At 37.4% G+C, this 20,450-nt stretch overlaps 2 protein-coding genes and 1 long non-coding RNA gene across 6 annotated transcripts in view; 2 read left to right on the top strand and 1 right to left on the bottom strand.

Moving 5' to 3' along the window:
* The window catches only part of LOC103509216 (enhancer of mRNA-decapping protein 3), a 22,136-nt gene extending 10,460 nt beyond the window's left edge, over positions 1–11,676 (bottom strand). Inside the window, exons 1-6 of the mRNA XM_017444092.2 lie at positions 11,242–11,676; positions 10,413–10,767; positions 10,061–10,228; positions 8,759–8,921; positions 8,006–8,149; positions 7,017–7,157 (exon numbers count right to left, since the gene is read on the bottom strand). Of these exons, the coding sequence (XP_017299581.1) occupies positions 7,017–7,157; positions 8,006–8,149; positions 8,759–8,921; positions 10,061–10,228; positions 10,413–10,767; positions 11,242–11,390 (1,120 nt within the window). The 5' untranslated portion in view covers positions 11,391–11,676. The remainder of the gene's footprint in view (positions 1–7,016; positions 7,158–8,005; positions 8,150–8,758; positions 8,922–10,060; positions 10,229–10,412; positions 10,768–11,241) is intronic.
* Positions 85–1,316, top strand: LOC113467423. The gene is made up of 2 exons (XR_003391504.1): positions 85–325; positions 756–1,316. It is a non-coding gene; the product is annotated as an uncharacterized LOC113467423 (long non-coding RNA).
* Positions 11,677–16,760: 5,084 nt separating the features above from the next.
* Positions 16,761–20,450, top strand: part of LOC113467422 (CCR4-NOT transcription complex subunit 11) — a 10,660-nt gene continuing 6,970 nt past the window's right edge. Inside the window, exons 1-3 of one of the 4 annotated variants that reach the window (XM_026823608.1) lie at positions 16,761–16,922; positions 17,713–17,872; positions 18,071–18,280. In XM_026823608.1, the coding sequence (XP_026679409.1) occupies positions 16,819–16,922; positions 17,713–17,872; positions 18,071–18,280 (474 nt within the window). In that variant the 5' untranslated portion in view covers positions 16,761–16,818. Of the gene's footprint in view, positions 16,923–16,984; positions 17,168–17,210; positions 17,330–17,361; positions 17,492–17,712; positions 17,873–18,070; positions 18,281–20,450 lie in introns of those variants that run through there. The other 3 variants (XM_026823611.1, XM_026823610.1, XM_026823609.1) reach the window with 3 other exon arrangements.

Here is a 20,450-nt window from a genome sequence, read left to right as displayed (position 1 = left end):
GTCAGGTTCACCACAATGCTGACAGAGCCCATCCTCTCCCACGAGAGTGAGTATCCGTTTCATGTAGTCCCCACAATTTTTTAAGTTTATAATTATATTTACTGGTAGTTTGTTGTAGTAGTTATCAAAAAGTATCATTCGACACTGAAAAAATTAATTGTATCTATTATTAATTTCCCCTTAGTTTTATTCGGGAGGTCGTTTAGGAGATATATTAGTATTAATAGATCTCCTTCCTTGCTGGCCTGAGTGAGGTTTTTTAACAACATTATCTCACCTCTGATTTGTCAAATCTCCGGTGTTTCTTTTTCATGCAACTTAGTAGGTATGTTCTGTCAAATAAATATATTTAATAGGTGCTCTATTTTACACAGTAGAGACATGAGAATTGATTAAAAAAAAAATCCATCAAACCTATCCTTTTTAAACTTCTGGAGAATAACCTTGGGAAAAATTAAAAACACAAACGCGATTTTAATTACAATTTATAGTACATTTATTTTATTTATTAAATATTTTTGTATAAATAAGTTGTCCTGAGATCAGTATTCAACAGCAAAATGGGTACCACCACCGCACCGTATCCACATGTCAAAAATTATGTACAGCTTGGCCTCAACTGGATTAAAAGAATAGAAAATTAATTTATTTGTCTTATTTAGCCGCCATCTTGTCCATCTGTAATATGGCTTCCTAAATCGCTAAAATATCCATTTTTTTGAAAGTAGCACACCTGAAAACATGGAACTTAGTAGGTATGTTCTGTCAAATAAATATATTTAATAGGTGCTCTATTTTACACAGTAGAGACATGAGAATTGATTAAAAAAAAAAAAATCCATCAAACTTATCCTTTTTAAACTTCTGGAGAATAACCTTGGGAAAAATTAAAAACACAAACGCGATTTTAATTACAATTTATAGTACATTTATTTTATTTATTAAATATTTTTGTATAAATATTCATGTACTCGTTGTACAGTGGTGTATGCTGAATAGATTGTCATTTGCTAGGGGTTCATACTGTTTTACTATAACTGCTTCTGAAATTCAATTACTCCTGTTGATAATTTCACTCTATAGGTACTTGATTTCATCTTTTTCCATCAAAACTGAATTATTCACTTATGTTCTCCTATCTCTCTAAGTCTCTCAATAATATTTTCTCTTTGTGCTTTCGAATTCTTACAGTAAGTTCATGACTATTTTCTACTCTGTTTTTCATTTTACTTTTTTGAAAGTCCAAATTAGAAAGAAAAAGCTTATTAATCTCCCCTGCTGCTAACACACCCACGTCAATGACTGTCTTTACAAAATATATTAAAATGTCTAATGAATGAAATGAATTCGTTCTGGCAGTGATTGGCCGTTACGGTACATCCTAGAAGAAAAGTGTAAATGTATAATATGTAGGAAATAAAAATACAAACAGCTTTCTAATTCATTGTTGATAAAAAAAAATTACCGGAAACGACATATTGTAAGATCCCGTTTCAAAATGGCGGCTAAAAAAAGGGTTTTTTGAGAATATCTCGTTTTCGGTAATTTTTTTCTAATAATAATCAATTAGAAAGTTGTTCGTATTTTTATTTCCTACATTTTTTACCCAATGGCAAACGGATTGTCAGCGACACACTCGTAGTAACCGGCATCTTTCTGAGTTGCTGGATCTATTTCCATTTTGGACTTGATAGTGTTATTGCCCAAAAACCACTCATGTACCTGAAATGATCAGAAAAGAGTGTATAAAGGTATGTCCACACATAGTCGACGATTCTCGATCCACAATCCCACATCGATCGACAACCGTCTATGTGTGGACACACCTTAATACGTATAGTACGTTATTGTGATGAAATAACTGAGGTTCTTGTTTGCACCTGGAAATTGTAAAAATATGAGTTAACTGACCCATAGTTGTTGGTTTAAAAGAATAAAAATATCTTCCTTTTTCCCACCTTTGACTGTACACTCAAAACTGAAAAGCTTCATTGCTACAACATACAAATTATTGCAGTGGCGTAGCGTGGTCTAAATTCAAGTGTAGGGCCTTGTAGGGCTCATGCACAGGTCTACCAAGTCCCATCACAGTAGGTACATGCCATTAATATTTATGGGCATTAGAGTGAACTTTTGAGTTGTATGGCCGCCATACACGCCGTACATACACGCTACGCCACTGAATTATTGTTATTTCAAGTGTATTATTAATTATTATTGAACTTTTCTGTGTTTTCCAGACATAAAATTTCAACAAATGGCCAAATTTTTTCAAGATAAATGACCTTTGACCAAGATAATGACCTCAAGACTACTACAGCCATTTCTCTTTGATCTGGCTTTGGGCACCTAATAGGTATTTACTATCAGTGAACTGGCATTTTTTCTGGCAGTAATTGGCCGTTTGGACCTATTCATTAATCTCATAATGATTTAATATTTGGTTTCTAAACGATTTCGATCAGAGTTCAAACCAAATACCTACCACCGACTTTTTTTACACTAAATGATCGTATTCCTCAATATCAAGGAATTAATTCCCTGTTACGTATTGTTATTAAAGTTTGAAGACTTATTTAGGCAGATACAATATAAGTAGATGATTTTTGTTCGCTCTGCAATTTGCACCCCCAAAGTCTTTTCCGACAGTGTCAATACAATATCACAAAAATAGTAATACTACCTACCTATCTCAAATGAAAGAGTTGAATTAGTCGAGAAAAGTAGAGTATTAAAAGAATAGTATACTAGTTATTTTTATATTTACACGATTTTATACAAAAGCTATTCTGGCCTGGGGTGAGGACTTCAGATGTTATAGTCCCCTTTTGAAATAATTGCCAAAATTTATCTTTAGATGTTTTTGTAAAAGTAAAATAATATGTGACGCTATTGTATAAATATTCATGTACTCGTTGTACAGTGGTGTATGCTGAATAGATTGTCATTTGCTAGGGGTTCATACTGTTTTACTATAACTACTTCTGAAATTTAATTACTCCTGTTGATAATTTCACTTTATATAGGTACTTGATTTAATCTTTTTCCATCAAAACTGAATTATTCACTTATGTTCTCTTATCTCTCTAAGTGCCTCAATAATATTTTCTCTTTGTGCTTTCGAATTCTTACAGTAAGTTCATGACTATTTTCTCCCTGTTTTTCATTTTACTTTTTTGAAAGTCCAAATTAGAAAGAAAAAGCTTATTAATCTCCCCTGCTGCTAACACACTCACGTCAATGACTGTCTTTACAAAATATATTAAAATGTCTAATGAATGAAATGAATTCGTTCTGGCAGTAATTGGCCGTTTGGACCTATTCATTAATCTCATAATGATTTAATATTTGGTTTTAACAGGATCGAAACAATTTCGATCAGAGTTCAAACCAAATACCTACCACCGACTTTTTTACACTAAATGATCGTATTCCTCAATATCAAGGAATTAATTCCCTGCAAATAAGATGGAGAGTGGAGGAGAATCTTAGAGAAAGAGGGTGGAGAAAAGAGGAAGCATGGACATGGAAAGGTAAAATACAAGATTGAAGAATCAACCCCAAATAGAATTGCCGAAAAGATATATGAAAAGAAAAAGAGCGGAATGTAAATTATAATAAAAGGGCAAGACCAAAATCTAGCAACATTAAAAGAAACTTAAGGGAGGCGATGAACTTCAAAGATTAGTTACCTGTCCTTGAGGTCTGGTGTTGCTGGGTTTGAACTGACGAGATCTTAGAGTTGATTGCTCGGCTGGTACTTCAGTGGTTGTGGAGGTGGAGGCCACCTTGAATCTGAAAGTAGAAACAAACACAGATGAATAGTTTGTTCTTGGAACGGCTGGCTTTCTCCTATGTGACGCTAAAGAAAATTCTGTCACATACCTTGTAATTTTCAACCTCTCTTACAAAGTTTATCAATAAAGACAAAAGTAAATTGAAAATTTAGAAAGAAAGAAAGAACGTAAAGTTTGAACGAATAAGAGGAAATAAGGCATGATTATGATAATGTAAATTCATACAATTCGTAGCTTACAATTAGCTACGTACCTACTTACGTGTAGCATACAAATTCTGTTTCAAGATTTTCGTGTAAATTTTCCAAAGACTGGATTCAACGAAATTCACAAACCTTTCGATTTAGAATTTTAGAAGATTTAAAGCTCAGTCTTGTAAATTCACTGACTTGTGATTGGGACTTAAATCTTAAGTCTAATATTTTATTCTGTTGTATCTCTTTTTAATTTCAAGACAAGACCAGGTAGGTACAAGGTATACCCAAAATTTTCATTTTGCCATGTGGATATTACACTGTCTCTATCTTTTTCATTCGGGCCTTCTGTCAACTTTAACCTAAATCCTCAGGTTGTATCATTTTCATATGATCTAAAGTCGCCTCCTGAAGCTTCCACTGAAGTTCTCACTTCACACCTCCTATAGTTCTAGATGAGGCAGTAATAAGTACTCGTACGTACATTGTTATGTTATCAACTTATTTATTACAACTACACACAATTTATTCAATCCAAACATTGGAGGACTGAGTGTATTTTGAGGATTTGTGGTGATGACTTCAGGGTTGTGGTGACGACCCAGCCACAAAACTAAATCACAAGTCTTTCTCTACTGGGCAGTTGATCGCGTCTGTAGAGTACCCGGCCTTCGCGCGGCAATATTTCGTCTTCTGCTGATGAGCGAAGAGATTTTGTTTTCAGTCGTTGCTTGAGTGGCTTCAGTAGATGGAGAGCCTGCCGCTACTTCTTCTTCTGGAAGAGGTGCTGGCTCTTCAGCTTTCTCTTCTTCGATTGGCGGGGGGGAAGTGGCTTGTGTGGACGCAGCTTGGCCTGGTCTTGGGCGAGGTAGAAGGCCACCTGAAAGGGAAGAGGCGGACGTGTTGGTTGGTTTATGAAGGAAGTATTTAGCTGATTTTGTGGTGTGTGCTAAGCTTTTAGTTTAAATCCTTTCTCTTTGTGCAGCTTTCTCTTCTTCGATTGGCGGGGGGGAGGTGGCTTGTGTGGACGCAGCTTGGCCTGGTCTTGGGCGAGGTAGAAGGCCACCTGAAAGGAAAGAGGCGGACGTGTTGGTTGGTTTATGAAGGAAGTATTTTGCTGATTTTGTGGTGTGTGCTAAGCTTTTAGTTTAAATCCTTTCTCTTTGTAGGTACCTAAGCTGGAGGTTAATCATAGTCTTTTATTGATTGACGTAATTCTCCAATAAATTGTAAACATGCTCCATTTTCTTGCATGATCGCTAAATACACTTCACAAATTTCACTGCAAGAGGGACTTTTCAGTCCTATCTGGCAGTATAAAGAAGGTGCCTTTATTTTGTTCTGGTCTCTATATACGTACCTAACTGTCTTCTGTTTTGATTGGGCAGACTTGGAGCTGGGGCAGAGGCAGCAGCTACTGGAGCGGCAGGACTAGCTGCAACTGCGGCAGTTTGAGGGCGAGCAGGTCTCCCTAGGGGTTGCAGTCGGGGTCTGTTTCTCAGTCTGGTCAAAGCATCAGGAGTTGTGCTTGGGGTTTGTTCTGCCGGACTCGACTGAAAATAAAAGAAATATCATTTTATAAAACTTTCTTATTAGGGTCTAGACTTAGGATAGGAACTTTCATCCAGATACCAACCGCGCTCAACGTTACTTAACTTGAGTGATTATGATTTATTTTCTAATTAGGAATATTACTAACACAATTTTACATACAAAAGGAACTTCCCCTGAGCGAAATCTCACTTCTGAGAAGTCCGCACCCAAAGGAACAAAGTAGCTAACTACGAGTAAATTATAGTAAAGTATGTTATTTTCTTACTTCCTTTTCAGTTTTTCTTTGTTTTATTTTCTAGTACTCACTTTTCTCACTGAATAGTATATTCTATTTATTATTATTTTTTACCCTTACTAACTATGTTTTCAATCCTCAGATTGGTTTGCTACATTTCTCCAATGTCCACTAGGAATTGATTGTGAAGTCGTTTTACCAAGTGTTGTCTTATATCCTTGAAAGTTACCAACTTTTTATTATTGTAAAATATTCCGTTCTCTTACCTCAACATTGAACATTATCCCATCAGGATAAAATCCGCCCCGGGCGGGAATCGAACCCGCGGCCTAGCGCTTACAAGGCAGACGCATTACCAACTAATATCACAACATTACTAAGTGCCTTCTTTGCAATCAATTTCCACATTTCAATACTCTTTCTACACTGGTAATGCCGCCACTGGTCGCTACTCGATTAAAGCAGCTACTCAATAGAACAGTAGTTGTTGCGCTTAATTAAGCGAGGTTTTTTAAATCAAAGAGCAGAAAAGATGAGGAACTAGGGATTTTTTCTTCTTCTTCTTCTACGACTTTTAGATACGGAGATAAATCGATTTAACACATACCGGTAAAATCTTAAACTCTGACGTCAAGGCATACGCTCCCGTACGCGATGACGTCACATCAACTGTCCCGAGCAAAGCTCCCTTGCAGGCAACACAATAATGTGTTTGTGCGCATTCTTCTCTGCGCATTTCTTAAACTCTGATGTCACTACTTTGAACTTTTTCATTAAATTTTCGACCTTCCAAAGTTTTTTTTTCCGAGTTTTGACCTCAGTTTTGGATTTTTTACGTAGGAATCGAAATTTTATTAATAATTTTTACCCAAATGTAACTGCTTCATTCAGGGGTCATAGTTTTCTTTCGATCCAGAAATCAACCTTACGGGGCGTTGCCCAACTTCAGTGATCCGTTAAAAGTGTTTACCTGTCACATATTCATAACCAGGGTCGTCCAAATCTATCACATCCTGCTGAAGATATTTCCATGTTCTCTCGCCAAAAGGGGAAGCACCAAATATGGGAAATTCATATCGATTGGTGGTGTGTGCTTCAAATAGGGCCTACAAATGATTCATATTGAAATTTGGACCCAAAAATAAAATTTAGACTTTCGGCCCAGATGGTCGCCAAGGCAGAAAATTGATGTTTTTTTTTAGACAGAGGCGAATCTAAAAGGGGGATACAACTTACCTATCAGCTGAAGTGCCATTTCAGTAGCAGCCCGTGCCATAGTTTCATTCTGTCTCTCAAATCCCAAACCTACATCTTCGGCATAGCTGAGGATTTTCTTCTTCAATTCCGCACTGATGCAGGGTAGCTTGAGCCCCGTATCTGAAAACAGATCAATATCAAATCAAAATCAAATCTCATTTTTTTTTTTTTTTAGAGGTTTGACAGAGGGAACTGCAACTGCTATGGTCTTATCGTCCCGAAATAGAAGAGAGAAGGAAGACAGGATAGGAGATAGCCAGCCGTTCCGAGAACGAACATTATCCCATCAGGATAAAATCCGCCCCGGGCGGGAATCGAACCCGCGGCCTAGCGCTTACAAGGCAGACGCATTACCAACTAATATCACAACATTACTAAGTGCCTTCTTTGCAATCAATTTCCACATTTCAATACTCTTTCTACACTGGTAATGCCGCCACTGGTCGCTACTCGATTAAAGCAGCTACTCAATAGAACAGTAGTTGTTGCGCTTAATTAAGCGAGGTTTTTTAAATCAAAGAGCAGAAAAGATGAGGAACTAGGGATTTTTTCTTCTTCTTCTTCTACGACTTTTAGATACGGAGATAAATCGATTTAACACATACCGGTAAAATCTTAAACTCTGACGTCAAGGCATACGCTCCCGTACGCGATGACGTCACATCAACTGTCCCGAGCAAAGCTCCCTTGCAGGCAACACAATAATGTGTTTGTGCGCATTCTTCTCTGCGCATTTCTTAAACTCTGATGTCACTACTTTGAACTTTTTCATTAAATTTTCGACCTTCCAAAGTTTTTTTTTCCGAGTTTTGACCTCAGTTTTGGATTTTTTACGTAGGAATCGAAATTTTATTAATAATTTTTACCCAAATGTAACTGCTTCATTCAGGGGTCATAGTTTTCTTTCGATCCAGAAATCAACCTTACGGGGCGTTGCCCAACTTCAGTGATCCGTTAAAAGTGTTTACCTGTCACATATTCATAACCAGGGTCGTCCAAATCTATCACATCCTGCTGAAGAATGCTGATTTCCTGTACTTGATTATTACACAGGGAGTCACCCTGTAATATGTTTTCGTCGTGTCTGTAGTTCTTCTTTTTTTCACTTCCACCTAGAAATGAACCACACAGTATATTAGAATATTTTCCTAGAAAGAATACCTCGTTTATCCTGCCCGAAAGAGACTGGAAAGTCCGTTTACTCCAGCAGTCTAAACAAGGTCTCATGTATCAAATCAATTCTCAAATTCTATGGGGTAAAGAAGCAGAGCTTTTTCACATTTTTTTTTTTTTTTTTGTGGATCTCACAGCATTACTACTTAAATTTCCTTTGCACCATATTTCAATAATTTTTTTACACTGGTAATGCCGCCACTGGTCGCTACTCGATTAAAGTAGCTACTCAGCTGTCCTCACGAAGCTGAGTGCACCCCAAACTCCAAGCACAGAGCCGAAAAAACTTCCGACTCCGCCGGGAATCGATCCCAGAACCTCCAGTGTGCAAGCCTGGTGTCAGACCAACTCAGCCACGGAGGTTGCTCCTCTATTAAAACTCTCTCTCTCACACACTCCCTCTCTCACACTCCCTCTCTCACTCTCCCTCTCTCTCTCTCCCCTCCCTTTCTCTCTCCCTGTCTCTCTCCCTCCCTTTCTCTCTCCCTCCCTCTCTCTCCCTCCCTCTTTCTCTCTCCCTCTAGAAATAATAATAAAAATTAACTTACCAGTAGGGACGTCTGTTCTGGACACGGCTTGATCAACATGGCTCACCAGATCAGGCTTGGAAACATAGGTGTTGTGCGGCTTGGAACTTACGACACCCTCTGATTCTAGCCTCGATACGCCCAGCCCTGAGGATGTTTCGTACAACCCACTGCTGGAAGACCCCTGGAAAATGAGAATTGAAAATTAGCCCCTACAGTTGGTGTAGCACTGGTACTTCTTCTTCAGCAGAACGACATGTTATCCAATCCATACCAACGTCTCGTCTCAATAGTTCTACTCAATCAGTTGTACCGGAACGAGTCACTATCACTGAATCCATTCACTCCGGTGTTTGTGCAACTGCTGGTGAGTGACAAGATTATAATTAGAGTTGTGTAAAGAGTGAGTGAGTTGATGAAATTCCCTGACTTTTCCCTGACTTTTCCAGTCTCCATGAAATTCCCTGACTTTTCCCGGTTTTCCCGGTTTTCCAGTCTGGTAGAGACCCTGAAAAACTACTCATGCCGTTTGGGGGCATTTTGTTTTTTTTTTTTTTTTTTTTTTTTTTTTTTTTTTTTTTTTTTTTTTTTTTTTTTTTTTTTTTTTTTCAAGATGTTTGATATTATTGTGAAAGCAAAAAGAGGAGCAGGGCGGGATAAAAACTGGTGGTTCCAAGAACAAATCTTATCTGTTTAGGTTTAGGATAAAATTCACCCAGGGTGGAAATCAAACCACAATCTAAGACTTACAAGGTAGACATGCTAACCTCCAAGCTAACTAGACTGGCTTATTTTTATTTTTAGAATACAGTAGAACCTCGATTATTTCAACTCTCTATTATTTCAACCCCAAAATCAGTTCAAAATAGGGTATTTATTAACCATTTTGTTCTTTTGTACCTAAACTTTGTCCCCTTTTATCATTCATTGTTTTATACGGAATTTCAATTGTTTCAACTTTCAATTATTTCAACTACCTTTGGTCCCAATGAGTTGAAATAATTGAGGTTCTACTGTATCAAGAAAATAAGAAAGTTTTAATAGAGGAGGATGTGTTGGATGGAGAGGGTTTCCCCAAAATGCAGTTTGAAGGGGAATGGAGTTGGCCTTAATTTTGATATTATTTTTTTTTTCTTCCCAACTTGTAAGTATTTTACAAAGGGCGTTCGTAACAATATCCTTTTGAGGCCAACATTTTTGGAGAGGAACTTGGCCTTAATTTTTTGATATAGGTAATTCCTTTTACCTATAGACAACTTTTTTTATATATACAAATGTGGGATTATTTTTCAAGCTCGTGTTTTTGATAGGGAATAACTTTACCTGTCCATACAGTTGTTTCCTAGCCTTACTCCCCGTCTTGTCACTGATCTTGTCAAACAGTTTGAGATTCTCTTCAAAATCAAAATCAATGTTGAGCATATCATTGTTGATTTGAACGTTGAAACATTCATCATTCCGCACCTCATGCCTCTTCTTTGCCGAGAGTGTCTGGAAATAGATTCACAAATGGCTTAGAGAAAAAACAAGCAATGGTCCCAGTTCAAAATCAAAATGCACAGTAAAATTGCTGGCTGTATATAGGTAAATGCTTTTTGAATTACTATTCAAGTGTTTATATATTTTTCTTGATATTTTTATTGATGTATACATTGTTTAAAAATTAAAATCTCACCAATTGTTTCTTGTTTGGCTTGTTGCTGATGTGATCACTATAATGCGATTTTCCTCCACTATTCCCCACCGATTTCTTCAAGTACTGTTGTTGAAAATCGGGATGATATTTGAACAGTGTATACCCATTTCCTTGTTTTTGTTGACTTGCACCATACAAATTGTTCATAACACTTTCCGGCACTCTTTCGGTAATATTGTAAATACTACTTAAAGGCGCCGAGTCACTTTCAATATCTTTGGTTGGTTTTGATTGAACAGTAGATGTGCTTGCATCTGACGGGAGAGTTTTCAATTCGGGTGGTGAAGCACTATCGGGTGAATCAAGAATTTTTAGATTTTTCATGTCTTTAGGTCTGGAAAGAGAGGAAAAAAGAAATGTTAGTAATAAGCTTAGGTAAATATTCAGTAATTTTTCAGAAGACATAGCAAGGAGAAAGCTCCTTTTTGTGTTTAACCTAACCCTGTACCGAATAACACTAGTCACTGCTCATTTGTGACAGCTCCTTTTTGTAACAATTTTAAATTGACATTACTTCTAAATAAGTAGGTACCTACCAAAACCTTTTGGAAAAACCAACATGATACTTGTGCAGAAGTCATGTCCGTGGAATATTGCTACCAAAGGAACTGGCACAAACAAGCAGTGACCAGTGTTATTATAGGGTTAGGTCAAATGGAAGAAGGAGTTTTCACAATTAGAGCAGTGATTAGTGTTCTAATAGGGTTAGGTTAAATACAAAAAGGAGCTTTTCTTTTCCACGGACGTGACTTCTGCATAATTACCAAAAAACATAAAATAATGACACAGTCTAAATGCAGCCACTTACCCAAGAGTAATCTCTGGTACATTGTACGGCTTGTTGTTACGATACACATTGATAAGGCTAAGATTGTTTTGATCTACGTGAGATACAATTCCTTTGAACGTTTGGTTTCCGCAATCAATTTCTACCAGGTAACCAATGTAGTCTGCCATAGCTTATGGTTGGGATACCCTATTGGGTAGCTAATATGTCAAATATTAATAAATACTTTCCTTCCTATAGGATAAGGAAAGGAAAAAAAAATTAGGACACTGGTGCTGGTGTGCTCAAGCAATATTTAGTTGAATAACTAATAGCATTTTTTTTTCCAAGGGTAGGAAGAGCTCTTGTTGGTAGGGAGGGTAAACGGAAAACACTCAAATTAACACAGGAAACACACAACTCAAATATAATTAATTTATTAATTAAATTATAAAATATTAACATTAAAAGCCAACACATAACACAAAACACAAAAATTTCTGCAAAAATAAATTTTCATTTTTCAATTTTTAAAATTTCCCAAAAGATTTCCGTACGGACCGTACGACCGTACGATTTTTCAGATTGCGATGTTGTCAGTTTTCCTCATTTTTGGTCTGCCTTTGCGTAGTCCATGGGATTTCAACCTCCTTGAAGATATCGATATTTTAATAATCGATATCTTAAATCGATATATCGGAACATCGGTCTCAAAACGATAGGTAATGTAAACAAAAGTCAGCAAAATCAGCATATTCGAAAAAGAAAATTTTTGAGTTTTCCAACTTTTCCCAAAACACGGTAATTTTCCAAGTGCTCTTGATTTTAAGTAGGTAACTATAACTAATCCTTTTCTTTACAGTTGAATGTAGTTTTTACTCTTTTTCTCCTGAATCTTCTATCACTGATGGTGGTCCTCGAAAAATAAACTGAAGAGAGGTTATAGTGTGTGTGCTTTTGGGAGGCATTTCTGTCCTCAGTTAAGCCAACAAAAATAGATTGATCTATCTAAATCTGTCCTTCAACATGAACAACTCACCCGGCAGTGCTCTGACCACTGAAGAGCTTGGATCTTTGCTCAGGTAATTTCTGGACCCAGCTCTAGCAAGGGTAATTATGCAGAAGTCACGTCTGTGGAAAAGAAAAGCTCCTTTTTGTATTTAACCTAACCCTATAATAACACTAATCACTGCTCTAATTGTGAAAACTCCTTCTTGCATTTAACCTATATTCCTTATAATAACACTGGTCACTGCTCATTTGTGCCAGTTCCTTTGGTAGCAATATTCCACGGACGTCAGGAACAATATAGGCCAGTCACACACTATGAGGTAAACCTGACAGGCAGACCTTTTCAGCTGTACCTGTCAGGTGTACTTGATATTGTGTGTACACATCAGCTGTCAGGTCTTGTTTCTCAAGGCCAGCCACTCACTATTAGGTAGACCTGACAGGTACACCTGCAGTACCACCCATCAGGTCTATCTGATAGTGTGTGTGTTCATCAGTTATCAGGTAGACCTGATCAGGTACGTACCTGTCAGGTCTACATGATAGTGAGTGGCTAGCCTAAGAGATGGAGGGTAAACGGAAAACACTCAAATTAACACAGGAAACACACAACTCAAATATAATTAATTTATTAATTAAATTATAAAATATTAACATTAAAAGCCAACACATAACACAAAACACAAAAATTTCTGCAAAAATAAATTTTCATTTTTCAATTTTTAAAATTTCCCAAAAGATTTCCGTACGGACCGTACGACCGTACGATTTTTCAGATTGCGATGTTGTCAGTTTTCCTCATTTTTGGTCTGCCTTTGCGTAGTCCATGGGATTTCAACCTCCTTGAAGATATCGATATTTTAATAATCGATATCTTAAATCGATATATCGGAACATCGGTCTCAAAACGATAGGTAATGTAAACAAAAGTCAGCAAAATCAGCATATTCGAAAAAGAAAATTTTTGAGTTTTCCAACTTTTCCCAAAACACGGTAATTTTCCAAGTGCTCTTGATTTTAAGTAGGTAACTATAACTAATCCTTTTCTTTACAGTTGAATGTAGTTTTTACTCTTTTTCTCCTGAATCTTCTATCACTGATGGTGGTCCTCGAAAAATAAACTGAAGAGAGGTTATAGTGTGTGTGCTTTTGGGAGGCATTTCTGTCCTCAGTTAAGCCAACAAAAATAGATTGATCTATCTAAATCTGTCCTTCAACATGAACAACTCACCCGGCAGTGCTCTGACCACTGAAGAGCTTGGATCTTTGCTCAGGTAATTTCTGGACCCAGCTCTAGCAAGGGTAATTATGCAGAAGTCACGTCTGTGGAAAAGAAAAGCTCCTTTTTGTATTTAACCTAACCCTATAATAACACTAATCACTGCTCTAATTGTGAAAACTCCTTCTTGCATTTAACCTATATTCCTTATAATAACACTGGTCACTGCTCATTTGTGCCAGTTCCTTTGGTAGCAATATTCCACGGACGTCAGGAACAATATAGGCCAGTCACACACTATGAGGTAAACCTGACAGGCAGACCTTTTCAGCTGTACCTGTCAGGTGTACTTGATATTGTGTGTACACATCAGCTGTCAGGTCTTGTTTCTCAAGGCCAGCCACTCACTATTAGGTAGACCTGACAGGTACACCTGCAGTACCACCCATCAGGTCTATCTGATAGTGTGTGTGTTCATCAGTTATCAGGTAGACCTGATCAGGTACGTACCTGTCAGGTCTACATGATAGTGAGTGGCTAGCCTAAGAGATGCTGTTATGCAATGGGTTAGGCTAAGCTTGAAGCAGTTAAAAAAAAAAAAAAAAAAAAAAAAAAAAAAAATGTCACAGTAAGCCTAACCTTGTACCTACTAAACCTCAACCCATAAGTACTGTTGCTAAAAAACCTAAGCAGTTACCTAGTGACATTAAACACATATCAAACAACCAATCTTTGAGGTAAAAAAAACATTAAAACCTACAGTTAACTGCATTTTTACATGTATTTGCTTGTAATTTTACAGAATTCTCTATGATGAGTCCTTGGAAAACAAGACATTTGAATCTATCGTCAATCAACTCCTACAATGCTTTCAAAAGCATGACTATTACAAAGGTAATTAAAAAATCCACCATGTTCACGTTACATTACGTATGTGTGGACCCGGCATTAATGATGAACATGACATTGCCACATCGTATGACATTCACGTCTAGGGTTGCCAACTTTTTTTTCGGCATATACGGTACAAACTAGCAAAATGGTGAAAAAATACGGATTTCCCGATTTTTACCCGGAACAAAGGCATGCACCCCCCCCTCCCCAAACAAAAAAAAAATATTTTGCAACAAATAAAAAAAAAGAACAAATACCAATGAAGTAATTCGAAATAAAAACATCCTTGTACCTATCCTTGGGTAAAACTGCTTTACCCAAGGATAGGTACTAAATTACAAATAATCCGTTTTTGAATCCGTGTTACTAAAAATCACATGCTAAAAGGCTGAAAAAATACCTACTTGACTCGCGGGTTTTTATGTTTTTCGTACGTACGTACCTACCTATCTTTTTAAACTTTTTTTTTGTATTTTTTTCTGTTTATTAGTCAGTTCCCGTATTTTCCATAGATTTGGAAAAAAACCGGAACAAAGGTGTGTTCCGGCGGAACATTTGATTTTTGACAAAAATACGGATTGTTCCGGGAAATAACGTACGGTTGGCAACCCTAAGCTCTATGTACACCAAGGAGAGATAAAAAAAAGAGAGAGAAAGAAAAAAAAAAAAGAAATGTGACCACAACCATTTCATATTTTATTTTGATCTTATTTTAATTTTTCCCCTACAGTTGGTGTAGCACTGGTACTTCTTCTTCAGCAGAACGACATGTTATCCAATCCATACCAACGTCTCGTCTCAATAGTTCTTCTCAATCAATTGTACCGGAATGAGTCACTATCATTGAATCCATTCACTCCGGTGTTTGTGCAACTGCTGGTGAGTGACAAGATTAAAATTAGAGTTGTGTAAAGAGTGAGTGAGTTGAAAAATTGCTTCTCCCAGCCGTTCCGAGAACAAACATTATCCCAGCAGGATAAAATCTGCCCCGGGCGGGAATCGAACCCGCGGCCTAGCACTTCCAAGGATACAGGGCAGACGCACTACCAACTAAACTAAGCTAACTAGGCTGGCATTATTTTTTGTTGTGTTTGACCAATGAGTATTATTTTAAAGTACAGTAGAACCTCGATTATATCAACTCCTATTATATCAACTCCAAAAATCGGGGTTTTTACCTATTATTTCAAGGAAATCCTACTTGAGGGAGCTGTAACTGCTATGGTCTTATCGTCCCGAAATCGAAGAGAGATGGAAGACAGGATAGGAGAAAGCCAGCCGTTCCGAGAACAAACATTATCCCAGCAGGATAAAATCTGCCCCGGGCGGGAATCGAACCCGCGGCCTAGCACTTCCAAGGATACAGGGCAGACGCACTACCAACTAAACTAAGCTAACTAGGCTGGCATTATTTTTTGTTGTGTTTGACCAATGAGTATTATTTTAAAGTACAGTAGAACCTCGATTATATCAACTCTCGATTATATCAACTCCAAAAATCGGGGTTTTTCCCTATATTTCAAGGAAATCCAACTCTATCAGGGGAATAAAAAAAAAAAAAAAAAAAAAAAAAAAAAAAATGTCACAGTAAGCCTAACCTTGTACCTACTAAACCTCAACCCATAAGTACTGTTGCTAAAAAACCTAAGCAGTTACCTAGTGACATTAAACACATATCAAACAACCAATCTTTGAGGTAAAAAAAACATTAAAACCTACAGTTAACTGCATTTTTACATGTATTTGCTTGTAATTTTACAGAATTCTCTATGATGAGTCCTTGGAAAACAAGACATTTGAATCTATCGTCAATCAACTCCTACAATGCTTTCAAAAGCATGACTATTACAAAGGTAATTAAAAAATCCATAGCTCTATTAGGGTTGCCAACTTTTTTTTTGGCATATACTTACGGTACAAACTAGCAAAATGGTGAAAAAATACGGATTTCCCGATTTTTACCCGGAACAAAGGCATGCACCTCCCCCCCTCCCCAAACAAAAAAAATATTTTGCAACAAATAAAAAAAAGAACAAATACCAATGAAGTAATTCGAAATAATATTGGGAAAATCCTACAATGCTGCAGTGAGCACCAAAGTTGTGACATAATAACACAAAGAAACTGCATTTACATTTTACATTTTTTTTCTTATAATTTTCGACTGCAGTCTGAACACGGGAAAAGAAAGAATTGTCCTTTGTTTTTTTCTATTCTATCTAAACTTCTTATTTTTTTATTATTTTATTTCATCTAACAATTCTTTCACAAACTCAATAAACCTTGAGCTGAATCCTCCTCGTCTAAAACTTTAGCAAAGATAGCTCAAGTTGTGTCAAGTGGGGAGGAAACAGCTCAGATCTATGACAGTTCCTAGATCTTCATTCTTCTCATGAAATTTTCTTGTCCTAATCTCACTTATTATGTTTGATCAGATATTGAAGAAGACCCCTCATCAGGTTATAGCCGGGGAAGGAAACATACCTAATCAAATCATGGACATTACCGGGTTACAACTTTCTCTGGTGGAACATCAAGCAGACTTATCACCGAGTGGGAAATGTGCGATCCCTTGCATTCTATCCTCCCCCGAACCCAAGTAAGTGCTTCCTCAGTAGAATATAACTAGTAGTCTGGTGAAGGTAATAGAATAGAATATCCCTTGTTTATACTACCAGCATAGGACTGAATATCCCGGAATACTACCAGCACGGAAAAAAAAAAGGAAAAAAAGGACCAGAAAGTAATATATCAAATCATGGACATTACCGGGTTACAACTAGTGGACTTATCACCGAGTGGGAAATGTGCGATCCCTTGCATTCTATCCTCCCCCGAACCCAAGTAAGTGCTTCCTCAGTAGAATATAACTAGTAGTTTGGTGAAGGTAATATATCAAATCATGGACATTACCGGGTTACAACTTTCTCTAGTTGAACATCAAGCAGACTTATCACCGAGTGGGAAATGTGCAATCCCTTGTATTCTATCCTCCCCTGAACCCAAGTAAGTGCTTCCTCAGTAGAATATAACTAGTAGTTTGGTGAAGGTAATATATCAAATCATGGACATTACCGGGTTACAACTTTCTCTAGTAGAACATCAAGCAGACTTATCACCGAGTGGGAAATGTGCAATCCCTTGTATTCTATCCTCCCCTGAACCCAAGTAAGTGCTTCCTCAGTAGAATATAACTAGTAGTTTGGTGAAGGTAATATATCAAATCATGGACATTACCGGGTTACAACTTTCTCTAGTTGAACATCAAGCAGACTTATCACCGAGTGGGAAATGTGCAATCCTTTTCGTTCATGTAATAGAAGGGTGGGTGATGTTCCCCCCAGATTTTTTTTTTTTTTTTTTTTTTCGTTTCTATTTTCTCTCTCCAGTTCTAATTTCAACGAGCAGACAGCATACAAGGTAGCAGAGGAATTGCTGACGAAAACCTCAGGGCCGGGTCAACTGAACCACAGCTCGCCCCTGGTCAATCAGTACTACAAGCCAGAGTTCCTGCGTCTAGTGCCGCCCCTGCATGTTTGTGAAGATGAGGTAACTCCAGATGAACTAAACTCATCGCCAGCCTAGTTGAATGGCTAAAAGGCAGAGCGGACGAAGTCCAAAAAAGCGTTTTGAGATAAATGGAGTTAAAGTTTAGGACTAGCCAAAGTTTGAATAGAGATAGCCATTTTGTTTTTACTATTCTATTCTATTAAAATTAAATAATCTATTCTCTTCTCTTCATTTCAGCTCATCTGGTTAAATCTGGTGGACCCGAGTGAACACAAAATTGCCTACGATAGCACTATGTGTGTGTCCAACTCGGCGGGAGTAGAAGCCAAGAAACTGATGACGCGAGCCTTCAAATCAGCCCTCACCCTACAACAGCAGCAACATCTCTTGGCGGAATTGCAGCACGACTCTAAACTCGTGTATCATATAGGCCTGACTCCGGCCAAGGTAAGAAAAACCTCTAATGTTAATAGAATAGAATAGAATAGAATATACCTTGTTTATCCTGCCAGAATGAGACTGAAAAGTCCCTTTACTCCCGCAGTCTAAACAAAGTCTTATATATTTCATAGGTAAAGTTTACAGATAAGTATATAAACCTTGCTTAACTTAAAAAAAAGAGAGTCTTCTTCTTTCCTGTCTTCTTCTTCCTAACCATTTCCTATTTACAGGGTGACCCAGAGTTACCTGACGGTTTTGATTTACCCATAACTTTCTTATACCTTGTCGTAGCTTGTTGAAATGAACATCACTGAGTCAGAACAAAAAAAGGTTTTGTTACAATGTAGTCGTGGACCCCACAACATCGAGCTCTCGCTGTGGTGGCATTCCTTAAAAGTTGTGAATTTTTGACTAATGCTCAGAGGAAGTTTTGCACCCATTTTGATTTTCCTCCCTCCTCACCCGATCTTAGCTCACGCGACTTTTTTTCATGGAAATACGTTAAAAACAAGGTGTATATTTATTGGACAAGGACTCTGGATGAGTTAACGGGTGCTTCTTGTCGCGAAATTCGTGCTACTTGCAGTCGGGGTCTGTTTCTCAGTCTGGTCAAAGCATCAGGAGTTGTGCTTGGGGTTTGTTCTGCCGGACTCGACTGAAAATAAAAGCAATATAATTTTAATCAAAGAAATAATCAAAACTATGATTTATTTTCTAATTAGGAATATTACTAACACAATTTTACATACAAAAGGAACTTCCCCTGAGCGAAATCTCACTTCTGAGAAGTCTGCACCCAAAGTAGCAACTACGAGTAAATTATAGTAAAGTATGTTATTTTCTTACTTCCTTTTCAATTTTTCTTTGTTTTATTTTCTAGTACTCACTTTTCTCACTGAATAGTACGAGTATATTCTATTCTAGCCTCTATCCACTCAAGAAAGCCCTAAACGTATTATTATCTCGTCAGCTATACGAGACCTTATTTAGACTACTGGGGTAGAAGGAATTTTTACTCCAATTTCCCCTTTTCTGAAGCTTGTTTCCCCTCTTTTGGCGTGATAGCGCCTGCACCCAACCGCAATCCTCAGATTGGTTTGCTACATTTCTCCAATGTCCACTAGGAATTGATTGTGAAGTCGTTTTACCAAGTGTTGTCTTATATCCTTAAAAGTTACCCACTTTTTATTATTGTAAAATATTCCATTCTCTTACCTCAACATTTAGCTCAGGTTCCGATGGCTGTTCTTGTGGCTGAGGTGCAGATTCACTCACATTGCCATCTCCACTGACATTCTCACTAGTGCTTTTATTCTCTTCAGGTGCAGGTGTGGTACTAGCCAGTCCCAATCTACCACGGGGTCCGCCGATGTTGATTCTGGGCCCTGGTCTCAGAGGTCGAATGGAGTTGTTTGATGGCAGACGTACCCTGAAATAATTGGAATATTTTTTATCCCGCTGAAGAGAACTGATTCATTATTATTTCTTTCCTTATACTATTTTTATTTTATTTATTATTATTTCATCCCCTGATTCTACACAAGGTTTTGTACATAATTATAAAATAATTGCACTGCAAAAGAATGTTATACATTACACATAAACTTAGTACCTATCCGTGATATGATTAAATTTTAGATTTGTGTATAGGTCATAGGGTTGAATGGTAGAGATTGCCTTAGGGCAAAAATTTCGCCCTTTTGTTTGTAATTTCTCGTATTTGTGTACATTGCATTAAAAGTTTATAACCAATAAAGGGGCTAAATGGGAACGCGTTTTTCTTTCTACGAAGGAAAGTAATATAATCGGCTGAAATTTTCGATCATCAGTTTATTTATTATTATTGTACCTTGGGCCAGGTGTAGAAGCGGAGGCCGCTTCGGGAGCAGCGCTACTAGATTCAGCTCCCTCCGAGGAGGCAGTGGTAGATGCTAATCCTGGTCTACCCGATGGTCTTCTTCTGGAGCTAAATCTGAAATAAACGAAAAGGTTTTACTCATTATAACTGCAACATACAGTGGTAGATGCTAATCCTGGTCTACCCGATGGTCTTCTTCTGGAGCTAAATCTGAAATAAACGAAAAGGTTTTACTCATTATAACTCCAACATATGTTGGTGGTGTTGTTGTTGTTGGTGTTGGTGTTGTTGTTGGTGTTGGTGTTGTTGTTGGTGTTA

The sequence above is a fragment of the Diaphorina citri genome, unplaced genomic scaffold (assembly GCF_000475195.1).
Source record: "Diaphorina citri unplaced genomic scaffold, Diaci psyllid genome assembly version 1.1 scaffold474, whole genome shotgun sequence".
Lineage (NCBI taxonomy): Eukaryota > Metazoa > Arthropoda > Insecta > Hemiptera > Psyllidae > Diaphorina > Diaphorina citri.
This window is presented reverse-complemented; position numbering and strand designations above follow the sequence as displayed.